Here is a 17,755-nt window from a genome sequence, read left to right as displayed (position 1 = left end):
CAAGCTGGTTATAGAAAAGGCAGAGGAACCAGAGACCAAATTGCCAACACCCACTGGATCATGGAAAAAGCAAGAGAGTTCCAGAAAAACATCTATTTCTGCTTTATTGATTATGCCAAAGCCTTTGACTGTGTGGATCACAAGAAACTGTGGAAAATTCTAAAAGAGATGGGAATACCAGACCACCTGACATGCCTCTTGAGAAACCTGCATGCAGGTCAGGAAGCAACAGTTAGAATCAGACATGGAACAACAGACTGGTTCCAAATAGGAAAAGCAGTACGTCAAGGCTGTATATTGTCACCCTGTTTATTTAACTTATATGCAGAGTACATCATGAGAAATGCTGGGCTGGAAGAAGCACAGGCTGGAATCAAGATTGCTGGGAGAAATATCAATAACCTCAGATATGCAGATAACACCACCCTTATGGCAGAAACTGAAGAGGAACTAAAAGGCCTCTTGATGAAAGTGAAAGAGGAGAGTGAAAAAGTTGGCTTAAAGCTCAACATTCAGAAAACGAAGATCATGGCATCCGGTCCCATCACTTCCTGGCAAATAGATGGTGAAACAGTGGAAACAGTGTCAGACTTTATTTTTGGGGGCTCCCAAATCACTGCAGATGGTGACTGCAGCCATAAAATTAAAAGATGCTTACTCCTTGGAAGGAAAGTTATGACCAACCTAGATAGCATATTCAAAAGCAGAGACATTACTTTGTCAACAAAGGTCCGTCTAGTCAAGGCTATGGTTTTTCCAGTGGTCATGTATGGATGTGAGAGTTGGACTGTGAAGAAGGCTGAGGACTGAAAAATTGATGCTTTTGAACTGTGGTGTTGGAGAAGATTCTTGAGAGTCCCTTGGACTGCAAGGAGATCCAACCAGTCCATCCTAAAGGAAATCAGTCCTGGGATTTCTTTGGAAGGAATGATGCTGAAGCTGAAACTCCAGTACTTTGGCCACCTCATGCGAAGAGTTGACTCATTGGAAAAGATTCTGATTCGGGGAGGGATTGGGGGCAGGAGGAGAAGGGGATGACAGAGGATGAGATGGCTGGATGGCATCACTGACTTGATGGACGTGAATCTGAGTGAACTCTGGGAGATGGTGATGGACAGGGAGGCCTGGCATGCTGCAATTCATGGGGTCGTAAAGAGTCAGACATGACTGAGCGACTGAACTGAAGTGTTTGATCTCATTTCTATTATCTTCTTTCTCTAGAAAATTGAGTTATAAGCCAAATATAAACACTTGCCTGTGATTTTTTTATATTTTTGTGTACAAAACACAGGCATCTTTATGTATATTATATTAAAGTTCCCAATATTCCAGCATTTTAAGATTTAAAATTATTTAATAAATAATTGGGCCCGCAATCAATTCCTGCAATCATTTAGATTCAAGCGGTTATTAGAGTTCAAAGATGAAAACATTTCTGTGATTACTGATAGGAACATGTACTTCTGATTTACACACAAAAAAATGTTAAACATTTCAACGAACTAAATACATAACATCAAGACATATAAGCACAAAGAAATATCTTCCAGTCCTTATAATTAAGGAACAAAAAAATCCTGTTGGTATCATGAAACACCTGAGTGGAAGATAATACAAAAAATATCACCAAGCACACTATGCTTAATCTCCAACCAGAAAACAAGAAAAGAGAAGGAGTATTCTTAGTGAAACTTAGTGAAAGAGATAGTTCCTTCTTGTCAGTGGTCCAATCATCTTAACTCACCCAAAAGTCCAACTGAATTAGCAGTATCTTCAGCATATGTTATTTCATCTGATGCTTTCTTTTTCAAAAATGGCAAGCTTCAATAAGAATGAAGAATATATGAGTTATGTTTAATGAAGTCCTTCACTGAAGCATCATTTGCAAAATAGAGGAAAATTTCTCTTCTAAAGATTAAAATGAGGATAAATATCCTGTTTCTTTATTCCTGGAGAATTAACTACCAAAAAAAATTGTTTTTCTAACCAGCTGACCAAAATAAAATAAAACAAAATAAAATTGGTTTATAAAAATGAAGAGAGATGGACATAAAAGGCAACAGTTTAGAAAGCCATCTTGCAATACTACATAAATACAAAACTTAAGAATTCTCTTTCCTCTCTGAGGGTAAGATAATACTATCAAAATTAGGAGTACACTAGAAAAGCTGATACAAATCACAGGTTTAGTTTTACCTATAGCTTAAAGGCTGTTTAGGGGATTTTTTTCCTGAAAATTTGCAACTCCAGTTAATATCTCAATGGTCTATTTGTTCTTAAGGGTTAGTGACTTTTTCCTTATTAATTGGATTAGTTACCATCCACAAAATAACAAATATACTTTTTGAGACACTAAAGAATTCAATTTAACAAATATTAATTATAGTAGAATCCTACTTCACAACTAATATAACCAAAGTTATTTGAAAATAATTTATTTATTCACAAATCAGAAAAGATAAGGCACTTGAACCAATGTCATTAGTCTGTCAGAGGAGAAATAAAAGTCAGTTCCTAAATAAAAAATATCAACTATTTCAGCACTTCAGGGGTTCAAAATTTGAAATTTATATGTTATTTAAAGATATTTAATATGTCTTATATATAGTACTTTTAAATCATATTTTTCAAGAAAAATTAACCGATTGAAAAACAACACTGGGAACTATCACATATGGATATATATATATACATATATATAGACCAATTAGAATTAAAAGATATTTCAATGTTAAGCTATGAAAAGGAAAAATTTATAAATTTCGTCAAGGTTCATTTCTAGCATTTCTAGGTGTCATTTCTAGAATTTTCATTTGAAGTAATTTATTACTTGACACCCAGCTCATTGTTGAATCTCTAAAATAAATTCTCCTTGTCATATTTTTTCCTTTCATTACCAAAGAAAGCAACCTAAAGGATAAAGAATCAGAAGAGTTTCCCACCAAAAAGGTTATGAAAAAAGTAAGCATTATGCTTTTGATGCACTGAGAAAATGAATTACTTGAGGCCAAAACAGAAGGGCTTGATTTTACTTTTTAAATTTTCAATGTTTTTATATCCCCAAAATGACCTTAAAAGGGAATCAAGTGAGGGTATGGTATGGAAAAGTGCATGATAAAAGGAGAAATTAGGAAATTTTAAAAAAAGAATGTGGACAATTATGAACTATGAAGGTAAGTGGAGAGTGCATTTCTAAAGATTTCTCATATTATGCAATGAAACATTCAGTTACAGCTTTCCTAGAGAACCAATTCTTGGTAGAGTACTCTAGGAACACCGATACTGAAAGTAATGTGAACATGGTATTCTAAGATTGCATGGCCTCAAAATGTGAAACTATTTTACATAATATTATCTCACATCAATATAAAAATAATTTCCAATTAGTATATTACAGTTCCTTGAAAGCATCAGAGCAATCATTTATTTCTTTATTTTACATGGTCTCTATTAAAAAGGCATGGAAAGGACATTCAATAAATTATTTTCAATCATTTGTTCAGATATCAAAAAACTTAAATGAACTTAAGTAACAAAATTGCAAATATTATTGCTACTAAATCTAAAAGTGAGAGATATACTTACTATGTATAAATACTATTGTTTATAATTAAAAGAAACTCACTTTTTAAAGTTAAATTGGTAGAAAGGTTTAGAAGATTCAGCTGTCAAAAAGTTTATCTCTTTTTAAAGAAATTTCCTCTACTGTATTATATTGAAAATGGGGAATATGTATTTTAATATACATCTTGATTAGCAATTATATGGCTGTTCCCCCAAATGGTTGCTGAAACAATAGTACAGAGGATGGAAGACATAAATTTTATAATTCTGATCTCTAATTTACATTTTGAAAAATAATCTCCCAAACAATTTGGTGATAAATCCTTCTTTATTCAAATTTGGAAGATCAAATAAAACATTTTGACTCTCATATCTCTGAGAGTCAAATATTTTAAAGAGATAGAAAAAAACTAGACAGAAATTAGTATTATCCATAAATTTTCTTAAGGATTCTCTAAAAATACTATAACTTCTTATTTATATCTCACATTTTTCATTCACTTGGGGTAACTTATTATGAGAAAACATTTTAATATACTTGCAGTTTAAGTTCTTGTGGCCAGCAATCTCAGATTACAGTAAAATGGACTACCTTTGAGATATCAGCTGCTGGAATCAAGTGATCAAGTGAAGCTTCCTGAGTTCTATATTGCTTTGCTACACCATAAAGCATAATGTCTTTGTAAGATAAAACATAAAATATTGCATGCGTGCTAATATCAAATAAAGTTTAAAAACTTACCCACATAATTTTATGATATTATATGCAGGTTCTATAAAATGGGGCTGTGTTTTAACTTTTTCTGCACACAGATTCAGAATTTTAAATATCTGTGCTAAATCCCTTAAGGGCTTTAATATTTTTAGTTAAGAAATAAAATTAAGATTTTTATTAATATATTCTTTATAGTATTTCTATCAAGAAAATCTATAGAATTCCATCTATTTCGTTAAACATGGTTGACCCTATTTTAATTACAGTAATTTTGAAGTGTAAAGAGAAAAACAGAACCATTTTTTTAAGGAATATTATTTAATTTTTGTCTCAGTAACCTCTTATTCAAAATATTTTTTCTCTTCTCACCACATCTTTAGAATCTGATTACCAACTACTACATCAGATGCTCAATTGAGCAATAACTTATTATTGGCAATGAATAATAACACTTTGAAAAAAAAACTTAATGGCTCAATTATATCCTTCATCTCCACCCAAATACAAAATATACATTGCTCAGGAATAAGCAAACCAAACCTACCTTACTTTCCTGCATTATTTATTAATATTACTCAGTTGCCTTTTCTTGTTTTTAAGGTTTATATTGGTTGAAATTTTATTTAAGACTAGTTTATGAAAGCAAAATGTACCCTCTCTAGATCTTCAGTTAAAAGCAACTTTTATTATATCTATTAAAAAAACCCAATTGGTACCTAAACAAATTTCACTTTTTTTTTTTTTAATAGTTAAGTGGACATGGTAACGTGACTTGCACTTCTTCACTGAATCTGATCACTTCTAGTCTCTTTCTAGGAGCTTCTCTGTAAAAGACAGGAGAGCTGGATGTATTAGAAATACAAACTTCCATTAACTTCCTAGGGAAATGACTAAAATACCTCTCTAACCTAGCTTTGCTTTATGTTTTCTAAAGTCTAAAGTCAGACTACTGAAGACATTCAGAAACAGAGCCATTTGCCACCAACTCTCTGGCCTGAAGAAGAAAAAACAATGGAGGTGTTGAGTTATCAGGTTAAGACAGGAAAAGAAATCATTTGCTAGTAGACTTTCTTGGCTACCAGTAAACAATGCTTGATATCCACAAGCCCTCAGTAACTGACTGACCCAACAAATCCATATAAAACAAGGCTAAAATAAGGTGAGAAAAGAGTTAGATAAAATTATAAGGCACATTTTTCTAAATGGGAGGCTTAAGATGTTATGATATATTAAACAAGCTAAATTAGAGGCTGGTATTTTCTTTAAACCTGGTTGGACAACTGTTAAAGTTTATTTAGATCAATACTGCTGTAATTGTGGTTGTGGACCATGGCAGTTCTGGAACTGTATGTTATCAGTCTATGGAAAAATAACTACAGAAAGTGAGTTTCCTGTAACAATTCTATTGCATTTTACAATAGCATGTATATGCAAAGGTTAAAAAAGAAAACAACCCCCCGGCAGCAAACTGGTTCTTAATCACACATAGTTTTGAAACACACTGTTCTCTACATATTCTAATCATGGGGGTATATTCATTGGGAATAACACGTTTATAGAATGTTTTGAAGATTATCAAGCAATGCTGGTGTGTTATCTAGTCTTCCTTGTGACCTCATGAGGAGCTATTACCCCTATTTCATAAGGGTGAAAAAATTGAAAAGTTTACCAACAGTGCAAATACTCAAGTAAATTGGCAGAAAAAAGACTTTGACTTGGCCCTCCTAACTACATCCACTATTTCTCTGAGTCTATAGAAACTGACACTACACAGTTAATATTGTATTATACTGTTTCTTCTGCTTTACATTCTCTGGTAAAAATATAATTTTGTAAAAGACATAAAATGTTAGATATTTTCTGTGGTAAACAGAATAATGGCCTGTTCAATGATATCTCAGAGAAGGCAATGGCAACCCACTCCAGTACTCTTGCCTGGAATATCCTATGGACGGAGGAGCCTGGTAGGCTGCAGTCCATGGGGTTGCTAAGAGTGTAACACGACTGAACGTCTTTACTTTCACTTTCCACTTTCCTGCACTGGAGAAGGAAATGGCAACCCAGTCCAGTGTTCTTGCCTGGAGAATCCCAGGGACGGTGGAGCCTGGTGGGCTGCCGTCTATGGGGTCGCACAGAGTCAGACACGACTGAAGTGACTTAGCAGCAGCAGCAGCAGCAGCAACAATGATATCTACATCCTAACCCCTAGAACTTGTGAATGTTACCTTTCTTACTATATGGCAAAGGGAATTTTCTGATGTGATTAAAAGCCTTGAGATGGGAAAGTTACCCACAATTATCCAGGTAGGCCAAATACAATCACAGGGTCCTTATAAGGAAAGGGGAGGCAGGAGAGGGTCAGAGAAGGAGGAGTGATGGCAAAAGTAGAGGTGAGGGGGTGGTCCTTGGCTACCTCTTGGGAAGGGCCCAGGAAGCCAAGGAAGGCTGGCTGCTTCTAGAAGCTGGCAAAGGCAAGGAATGGTGTCTCCCCTAGAGCTTCAGAAGGAGCCAGCCCCGCCAACACCTCTCCTTGAGCCCAGTGAGACTTCCAGACTATAAAACAAAAAATTCATGTGGTTTTAAGGCACTGAGTCTGTGGTAATTTGTTATAGAAGCAATGGGAAACTAACACGTTTCCTAATAATTCTCCCATTTTAGGATAAAGGAAACAAACATACACATATAAGTAAAGGATACAAATCCATTTTGATAACACTGCACCAATTTCTTGACAGATTTAAGTTGTCTTTCTTCCAAATCATCCTGAAACAAATTATCTATTTTAGTTGTTTTGTGTTATTCTGTTGAGATTTTTAAAAGTTTCCCTTAATGTAAGAATAAAGTAGATACATTATCAAGTAATTCTTGAATTACTTTATTATAATGTAAGCATTATAAAATGCTCCCTAAAATAGTGAAGGTTAAAAATAAACTATATATTCGAATAGGAAATTGCAAATCAAAACTAGATTAATATAAAAGCAGTAATGGTTTCCAGAAATATTAATAATACTTGAGGTATGTTGAGCATTTTTCTATGCCAAATACCATTTAGGCAATATATATAGATATCATTTCATTAATATTCAAAATAACCTTATTAGGAGGGTATTTTTATTATCCTTCTTTTTCAGAACAGGAATCTCAGCTGAAACACTAATTATTCCAAATCATACAGCTAATAACCGGTGATTTATGAAGTCAGATTTGACCATCTGAGTCCAGAAGTTGTATTTTTAACCTAAAATATGCCCAACATAATGGCTCAAACTAAACACCTTCAGTCAATTTAAACAAAGCATACACACACACACACACACACACACACATATTTTGGCTACCCTTAATTAACAAGCTATTAGGAGCTCTATGTAGTTGGGTTTCCTTTTTTAAAAACTGTAGATATATTCACAATTAAAAATAACTTTCACAACAATCAGAGCCAACAAAAGAAATTATCCTTATAAAAGGCATTATTTCTATTGTGTTTTGTCTTCTTTCTATGTAAAACTAGAAACTAAAAAATGTTAAGACAATGACTAAATTTTTGCACCTTTTAATCACAGGACTGTTTTGATACCATGGTCAGCCCACTTCCCATATACTGAAAGCGTGCAATCTTCATCCTGTAGTAATTTTCTAGTGTATACTGACTTTTTAGGCATTCAGTCAATTCTTGAGTAACATCAGCAGAGTGTCCTATAAACATGTATGCATATGCATTTATTATCCTTTCTGCCAAAGCGTAAACTCAGTTTTGAGTTTTGTATCTTTATTTCCATTACATTCTGTATGAGAGTTCTCTCAAAATAAATTACTTATGACTGTGTATGAGTATCTACATATCCTAATTTCATATCAGAGAATTTTTAAGTACTATATCATGATACATGTTTCCTACCCTTGCACCCACATCCTACTTGTTAATAAGCATGAACAAAGACTAGATGAGTCAAATCTACTCTTAGGATTTCTGTTTATATTCACCCATATAATATATGTATATATTATATTCATATATATGTACCTACCAGGTTAAATATATTCATACTAAATTTAAACAGAAGACATATACTGTTTGAAATGTTGTCAATGAAAGGAGAAATGGGACTTATGTTTAGGGGAGTACATATTACCTTTCAGGAAATCACAGTTTCTAAGTGAAATGGAGAAATTTTCTCCCAAAGCTTACTTTACCAGTCTCTTCGAAGAGTTTGATGACACGATTTAGGTCCATAGACTTGAAGGCACCCTAAAAACACACAATTCACAGTATTTTATATCATAAGAATCAAGAAATCACATCAAACACATTATTTTTATATGGTAGTATGTCTTAGCAACTTAAAAATACCTTATGACAAAAAGAGAGTGAGGGGAGAATGAAAAGCAGCTGAGACTTATAGGAGTAAATAAATTTTGGAGTTAAAAAAAAACAGCCCTCTTGAATTTTGGTATTATCTTACAGTCTCAATGTCTTTAAATTTCAATAGTTCCAAAAGGCCCAAGAGAGCTCTGGAATAACAGCACTTCCATGCCTTAAGAAATAAAATGATTTTATACATATTATGCATCTCATGGATACACATCGTAAACACTGAGTTTGCCTGTGCAGATATACCTAAGACTAGCTTCTAAACTACAGGTAGGAGACCACCTTCCTGAACTAGGTATCCCTTCTCCCAGCAGTCTTACATCACCCAGATTAGAAAACAGGAACTGCCAAGTTCTACAGATTTTACATCTTAAAGATTTTGGAGCCCACTCCATCATTTAAAAAACAATTTTTATTGGAATAGAGTTGCTTTACAATGATGGCATTGCTCTGCTCCTTTTATGGCTGAGTAATATTCCATTGTATATATGCACCACATTTTCTTTATCCATTCATCTGTCAATGGACATTTAGGTTGCTTCCGTGTCCTGGCTGTTGTAAAGAGTGCTGCCATAAACATCAGGGTGCTGCATCCTTTCAAATTATGGGTTTCTCGGGATATATCCCTAGGAATAGGATTTCTGGCTTATATGGTAGCTCTATTTTTAGTTTTTTAGGAAACCTCCATACTGTTCTCCATAGTGGCTGTACCAATTGACATTCCCACCAATAGTGTAAGAGGGTTTCTCTTTTCTCCAGCATTTATTGTTTATCGATTTTTTGATGAAATGGCAACCCACTCCAGTGTTCTTGCCTGGAGAATCCCAGAGATGGGGGAGCCTGGTGGGCTGCCGTCTATGGGATTGCACAGAGTCAGACACGACTGAAGTGACTTAGCAGCAGCAGCAGCAGCATTCTGACAGTGTGAGATGATACCTCATTGTAGTTTTTGATTTGCATTTCTCTAATAATTACTGATGTTGAGCATCTTTGCATGTGTTTTTTTTTTTTTTGGCCATCTTTGGGGCTTCCCTGGTGGCTCAGAGGTTAAAGCGTCTGCCTCCAATGCGGGAGACCTGGGTTCGATCCCTGGGTCGGGAAGATCCCCTGGAGAAGGAAATGGCAATCCACTCCAGTATTCTTGCCTGGAGAATCCCACGGACGGAGAAGCCTAGTAGGTTACAGTCCACGGGGTCGCAAAGAGTCGGACACGACTGAGCAGCTTCACCTTCACCTTTGAAAAATGTCTATTTAGATCTTCCACCCATGTTTTGATTGGGTTGTGTTTTGATATTGAGTTGCATGAGTTGTTTGTATATTTTGGAGATTAATTCCTTGTCAGTTGCTTTGTTTGCAAATATTTTCTCCCATTCTAAGGATTGTCTTTTTGTTTTGTTTATGGCTTCTTTTGCTGTGCAAAAGCTTTTAAGTTTAATTAGGTCCCATTTGTTTATTTTTATTTTCATTACTTTAGGTGGTGGATCGAAAAAGATCTTGTTGTGATGTATGTCAAAGAGTGTTCTGCCTATGTTTTCCTCTAAGAGTTTTATGGTAGTTGGCCCATTCCAGCTTAATGATTTATTCAGTTCTTATTTCTCACTCAATTGTGAAGCTTTCCTGCTATTTGCTCTCCCTACCTCTAGTCTTGCACCCTTCAACACTGTCCTCTACCCTCTGGTCAGAACAATAAAACTCAAATCTGAACACAACATGTCTAACTCATTCAATGACTCCACTAATGCCCTTCCCCCTCCTCTGTTTTCATTGTTGTTAGGATCCTATCCGTCTCCTTGGTTAACCCTCACAGGTCCTTTGAGACACAGTCGCCTCCATTCTTATCATCAAAATACATCTTATTATTTTTATATACTATTTTCTGTTTTATATATTTACTTATATTTTATTTTGTTTTTGTTTCCACATATAAATACTTAACATAATTTCACTTACTGTTAATACCATTTTATATTCTGATTTTTAAGTCTATAATACATACATTTTCATATTTCTACATAGTCATTGTTTCATTGCCTCCTAGGTCTAGAATTTCCTTTCCTTTCACAATTACAAATTAATATGTTCTAATCTTAAGAAATGTCATTCAAATACAATTTTCAGTTAAGTGTTCTAACTTTGTCTGCAGAATAAGTCCCTGAGTTTACTCAATATGATTTTCACTTTAAATATTATCAAAAAAGATTTACTATATAGTTATTTATCCTAGGTATTATGATTATCATTAACAGTGTTACATCTTACTATTAAATTGCTTAAATTATTAAATTTACTGTTAACAATTTTTTGATAAATAGAATTTTGCCTTTTAAGATTTGGAGTTTTAATAGTGCCATCTGCCACCACCTCAATTGTTCTTTTTTCTCCCTGTGTTCTCAGAGAAATAAAAATGTACAGTGAATTTTTATTTTCTGATTTTCTGCAATATTGGTTTTGTGGGTTGGAAAAGATATTGAAATGAAATGTCAGTGCAGAATTTTCTTTTTAAAATCTGTATTATTATCAGAATTTTTCCCCCTATATGGCCAGATATAACTTTTATAAGAAAGAAGAGTGGTAAAGATTAAGGCACAGATTTAACTTATATTATCTTAAATTTATTTTATATTATCACTTCATGTTACTCGGTATTTTATTTGCATGGCAAATGTTATATTTTTAAGATTTCTCCCTCCTTCCCTTAGCCTTTTCTTCCTTTTATAAATATTTATAAGTAGCTTCTACATTTCAGAAATGGTAGGTGTGGGGAATACATTTGCCCTGACTTCAAGCATCTATCAATCTGGCATGAGATATAGGTAATATAGATAACATGCTACAAAATGGTTCATGAATGTCGAGAGGTGTGTTCCAGAACTATACAGAGAGGGACAGCATGGGGAGGAGGGATAGGAATCTGGGACAGCTTCTGAAAGAAGCAATCTGCAGGCAGAGTGAGATTGAATAGGATTTGTGAGATAAACGGAAGGTTTGAGAGATGGAGCAAAGGGAGTAACATGTGTTAAGGCCTGGAGACAAGAAAAACATGGCATTTAGAGGATTGGTGAGTCATTCGGTAGGAGAGGATAGTGCAAGGGATAGAAGCTACAGATGCTGCTGATAAGGTAAGCAGAGGTCAAATCATGAATACTAATCTTAGTGATAATAACAATGATGGTACAGTTGTAAGCTCTTTAAATATTTACTAACTGAATTCTGTGAGGTAGATACTATTAACACCATTTTACAGGTGGCCTTGTACATACTATGATAAGGCTCATCAGAAGATATTGAATGGTTTGAGAGACTGGATATTAAAACAGGCAATGGCCAGATTTTACTTGGTAACAGAACTCTGCCCTCCAACCTCTGCAGCAGGCAACCTAGGAAGTCAAACCACAACCTCTGCAGCTGTTGGCTCAGAAAAGTCAGTATTTGGTCAATGATGATCACATTCCCTATTTTTTGACCCCATCTGCGACTCAGGGCCAACCAGAAACAGCCAAGTATGCTTCACAAATCAATCATTCAGTCAACAAGAGCAAAGCAGAAGCCTCCCTTTTATTCACAGTGAAGCTTCCCTTGGAGTCTCTGTCAAATATAAGTAATGCTGGCTGACTCTCTTTCTACAGCAAACTCTGCATAAACAGTCAGTGTTCATTCTCATTAGGGTGATCTTTGTTGATTTCCACAGGTTTTAACCAGAGGAATGTAACAATAAAGAGATAATTCTGTCTGCTGAGTACAGACTGATCTGGAAAGATCTAGACTGGAAGTGGGAGACTAGTCTATGACTTCAGGCATTGACTAAACAGCGGCCGCCAGGATACACAACAATGAGTGGAATGAAAAGCATCAAGGAGGCAGAATCAGCAGGTCCTAATAAGTGATTTGATTTGGCAAGAAAGAGAAGGAAAAGGTAAGGATGACTGACTGGCTTGAGGAATGACATAAGTGGTAGCACCATTTGTTGAAACAGGGATGCTGGAGGAAGAGGCTTGGGTTGAGGCTGGAGATGAGTTAAATTTGGGGCAGAGATTTCTAAATCACAGGCTTAAAGTCATAATTGGGAGAGATTAGGTAAACAAGATCACACAAGCAGAATGTAGCGCAAGAGACAATTTACAAATGTAAATATAAAAATAACTGTTGTTATTATCATCATAAGATTTTATGGAGAAATTATAAAAACATTTAACAAAATCTTTTAAGATCAAAAGCTCATTTAATTAACTGCTTTGAAGAAAATTATACCTCCACTTACTTCAAGTCATAGGATGAACTTATTTTCCCACTTTAACAGTGAACATTTCAAAGGGGAAAAAATCCTGCTTATTTGATACCTAGTTATATGGAAAGAACTACCATTTATTATGGTCCATTTATGTGTCTGGCACTTTATGTTTTAATTAACATATCTCATATCTACAATATGAAGGTAGAATCATTATCCCTGTCGTTGAAACTGAGATCTAACTTATTAAGTTCACATAGTGACTGTATGGGCTAGAAGGGCTGTTTGATGCAGAAACACTGGTTCTTTGCACCTTAGTTCTCTGCCTGACACCTCAGTTGACCCAGAGATTACTTCTAGCAATTACTCCACAACAAGGATAGGCCACTTTAAGTACATAGCATATGGCAGAATTATAGATAGTGCCAGTATATGACATCAACCAACAAATTGTATAAGTTCTCAGAGGCTCTCAGAAGGAAAACAAATTTGGGCAAGGAAGCTCAGCCATGACACCCACTCAAGTCAACTGTTTACAATAATGTATTTAACCTACAAATATTATTGTGTGCCTCTGCTGTGAAGATATTAAGAAGAGGTGGCAAGAATACACAGAAGAACTGTACAAAACAGAGCTTCACGACCCAGATAATCACGATGGTGTGGTCGCTCACCTACAGCCAGACATCCTGGAATGTGAAGTCAAGTGGGCCTTAGAAAGCATCACTATGAACAAAGCTAGTGGAGGTGATGGAATTCCAGTGGAGCTATTTCAAATCCTGGAAGATGATGCTGTGAAAGTGCTGCACTCAGTATGCCAGCAAATTTGGAAAACGCAGCAGTGGCCACAAGACTGGAAAAGGTCAGTTTTCATTTCAATCCCAAAGAAAGGCAATGCCAAAGAATGCTCAAACTACTGCACAATTGCACTCATCTCACAAGCTAGTAATGCTCAAAATTCTGTAAGCCAGGCTTTAGCAGCACATGAACCGTGAAATTCCAGATGTTCAAGCTGGTTTTAGAAAAGGAAGAGGAACCAGAGATCAAATTGCCAACATCTGCTGGATCATGGAAAAAGCAAGAGAGTTCCAGAAAAACATCTATTTCTGCTTTATTGACTATGCCAAAGCCTTTGACTGTGTGGATCACAAGAAACTGGAAAATTCTGAAAGAGATGGGAATACCAGACCACCTGACCTGCCTCTTGAGAAACCTATATGCAGGTCAGGAAGCAACAGTTAGAACTGGACATGGAACAACAGACTGGTTCCAAATAGGAAAAGGAGTATGTCAAGGCTGTATATTGTCACCCTGCTTATTTAACTTCTATGCAGAGTACATCATGAGAAACGCTGGGCTGGAAGAAGCACAAGCTGGAATCAAGATTGCCGGGAGAAATATCAATAACCTCAGATATGCAGATGACACCACCCTTATGGCAGAAAGTGAAGAGGAACTAAAAAGCCTCTTGATGAAAGTGAAAGAGTAGAGTGAAAAAGTTGGCTTAAAGCTCAACATTCAGAAAACAAAGATCATGGCATCTGGTCCCATCACTTCACAGCAAATAGATGGAGAAACAGGAGAAACTGCATCAGACTTTAATTTTATGGGCTCCAAAATCAGTGCAGATGGTGATTGCAGCCATGAAATTAAAAGACGCTTACTCCTTGGAAGGAAAGTTATGACCAACTTAGATAGCATATTCAAAAGCAGAGATATTACTTTGCCAACAAATGTCCGTCTAGTCAAGGCTATGGTTTTTCCAGTGATCATGTATGGATGTGAGAGTTGGACTGTGAAGAAAGCTGAGCGCTGAAGAATTGATGCATTTGAACTGTGGTGTTGGAGAAGACGCTTGAGAGTCCCTTGGACTGCAAGGAGATCCAACCAGTCCATCCTAAAGGAGACCAGTCCTGGGTGTTTGCTGGAGGGACTGATGCTGAAGCTGAAACTCCAGTATTTTGGCCCCTCATGTGAAGAGTTGACTCATTGGAAAAGACCCTGATGCTGGAAAGGATTGGGGGCAGGAGGAGAAGGGGACGACAGAAGATGAGATGGCTGGATGGCATCACTGACTCGATGGACATGGGTTTGGGTGAACTCTGGGAGTTGGTGATGGACAGGGAGGCCTGGTGTGGTGTGATTCATGGGGTCGCAAAGAGTCGGACACGACTGAGAGACTGAACTGAACTGAACTGCTGTGTTAGATATCGTTCTAAGTTCTAAAGACATAGTATTGAATAAAACACACAAAATCTCTGCTTCAATAAGGAAGTGATATGGTTTGGGGGAGACAATAAGTTATATAGTGTACTGCAAGGTAATAATGCTCTGGAGAAATGGGAGTAAACAGTGCTAAGATGCTCAGGCAATTGTCGGCAAAAGAGGAGAGTGGGTAACATTTCACTACAGTCATGAAGGAGGAAAGGTAACAAGCCATGGATATCAAGGGGAAAACTTCCAGGCAGTGGACACAGCAATTGCAAAGACCCTTAGGCAGGGTATACCTGGCATGTTTGAGGAGAAGCCAGGGAGCCAGTGTGGCTGGAATACAGAAGATTTTGTAAGCTACTTAAGAAGAATTAAATATATACTCTGAGTTTAGAGTTGAGTGGGGAAGGACATGTAAGTATTAATATATATGTCCTACACTTAAGAAGCCCATATGCTAATGGGAGAGACAAAACAAGACAAATGAAATAATAACAAATATAAAACAAGAGATCATTAGGTAAGAAACTGTGTGATTCAGGCTGGGGACTATACCCATTTATGAGAAGAAGGTCTGTAAGTGTGAAAACGAATGGGAAGTGCTTCCTGTTGGGGATACTTTATGGTGGAGAGGTAGGACCTAAAGGTAGGGTAAGATTTAAATTCCAAAAACAGGCGGAAGGCATTCAGTCCACACATCGTTAATATCCCCTCCTGTGTACCAGGTGTTGTGGTGGTTGCTACTGGGAGATAATAGGGGACACTACAGAAAAAACAACAGAGAAAGTTTCTGCCCTCACAGAGCTAGCACTAAGCAGACTGCATGGTAGAGATACAGTACAGGTTATGCATTAGGAAACCTTGCAAACAGGACAGAGAGGTAGACCTGACACACTGAGGATGGCAAAGACCTCACATGCATCTAGTTCAGAGGTTTCGAGGCCAAAAATCATTTGAGGGAGGCTGTTAAGAGTCCCAGGCTCCACACTGGGGATTATGCTTGAGAAAATCTACAGTACCCAGCTAAACTGCCTTTCTGAAGCAGTTATTAACAGGGTAGGAACTTTAATCAATACAAACCAATTTCTACCTGGAGAAGAATCCTAGGCTCTGTAAGAAGAGATAGTAATGAAAGGAAAGGGAAAGGGAAGGGAGAAAATATACCCACATATACACAGGTATGCTTGTTCTGCATTACTTGATATGTTGTGGACTATATTGGTAAATAGTCTGTTAAAAGTATTTCCCCCGTTTTCTCCTTCTCAACCCACGGTTGCCTGCCTCCTATAACTTTGCACCCCACCCCCTTTTGTAATACCAAGTAAAGGAGGAATGAGAGCCATCAGATGCCAAATACACCTACTTCTCAGTTTTGCCAGGTGCCTGGGAGAACAGTGGTAGTGTTGAGCCCCCTTGCAGCCTTGGGAGTGAAGGGACATCTGTTGCTCCTCAAAATTCTTCTCCCTGCCTGGACTGCACTACTTCCACAAAATCGATTAGGTAAATTCGCTCAACACCTGCTCCTCTTCATGCAAAAGTGTTGCTGCTCCATGAGTTAAATGTCTGTCCATCTTCAGAGGGTGCAACCCTATTCCCACCACAGGAGAGGTCCCCAGTCAACCAACCGCTCCTAAGGAACTCTCCAAGGCTCCAGGATGTGGACGCAGAGGACAGGTTTTCTGACGCAGCCTGAGCCTTCTGAGGCCTCAACAGGAATTCCCAGGGTGGCCCCACACCATCAGTGTGAGGAGGTAGTGCAGGATTCCTCTGTAGAATTCACATTAATATAGGGCTTGATCATGGCTCTCTGGGGAGGAGCAATGGAACCTAGTATGAAACAAACAACTTGGAGTTTCTAAAGACCCCTGCTACAGATCCACAGGGTTCTGAAGTGAAATTTCTCAACAGAAATTAGAATTAGTTTTGTATGACAAAAAGTAACCAAAAACCAAAATATACGAGCACAATAAAATCAATTCTATTCGATTCCAATTCTCTCCAACGTCCTCCCAAACCAGATTCCAATTTTATATAAAAATGTTGTTTAATTTCTAATTTTAATAGTATTTTCCTCCCCGCCTCCAGATGCAGGTTTTGGTAGCAGCAAATTCAAACACACGAGGATTTACCCCTGTATCAAGAACAGCACACGATAACAGGGTTCTACATATAAAAGCCCAATGCATATCAAATTTTCCCTAAGAATGTTTCCCTGCCTTCTCAGGCCTTTCGTCGCCTCACATTTTTCGAAGCCAAGTCTCCAAACCTCGGCTAATCAATTTACTAGGACGCTCCAGGAGGACCCAGGAGGACCTCGAGACACAAGTCCCCAGACAGGCTGATTGACGACAACCAACTCCCCTCTCAGGCAGCTTAGTTTGAAGGATCAGCTTTGCGCTTGGAGCCTCCGTCCCGTGGGCTGCCCTGGTTTCCACTCGGGCCCCCACTTCCGCTCTCGCTGCCCCCAGGCATCGTCCCCGCCCCCAGATTTCAACCCCCGCCCATTCCTTGACACCCTCCAAAGCCAGACACCTGGCCATACCTGCACTTCCTCATCCTCCGTCACCACTCCGACTATCGGGATTTTGCGAGGGCTGCTGAACTTGATCCTGCTGCTGGGCTCCCGGGCCTCGGCCGTCTTCGCGGCCTCCCCTGTGGACAT

At 37.3% G+C, this 17,755-nt stretch overlaps 1 protein-coding gene across 3 annotated transcripts in view; it reads right to left on the bottom strand.

Moving 5' to 3' along the window:
- Positions 1-17,755, bottom strand: part of CFAP69 (cilia and flagella associated protein 69) — a 53,774-nt gene extending 36,019 nt beyond the window's left edge. For all 3 annotated transcript variants that reach the window (XM_068973232.1, XM_068973234.1, XM_068973233.1), the window contains exons 1-5: positions 17,636-17,755; positions 8,472-8,531; positions 6,977-7,042; positions 4,307-4,416; positions 1,745-1,821 (exon numbers count right to left, since the gene is read on the bottom strand). In XM_068973232.1, coding sequence (XP_068829333.1) covers positions 1,745-1,821; positions 4,307-4,416; positions 6,977-7,042; positions 8,472-8,531; positions 17,636-17,755 — 433 coding nt within the window. The remainder of the gene's footprint in view (positions 1-1,744; positions 1,822-4,306; positions 4,417-6,976; positions 7,043-8,471; positions 8,532-17,635) is intronic.

This window comes from Capricornis sumatraensis, chromosome 5 (assembly GCF_032405125.1).
Source record: "Capricornis sumatraensis isolate serow.1 chromosome 5, serow.2, whole genome shotgun sequence".
Lineage (NCBI taxonomy): Eukaryota > Metazoa > Chordata > Mammalia > Artiodactyla > Bovidae > Capricornis > Capricornis sumatraensis.
Note: the sequence above shows the minus strand (reverse complement) of the source record. Positions and strands in the feature narration are given on the sequence as shown.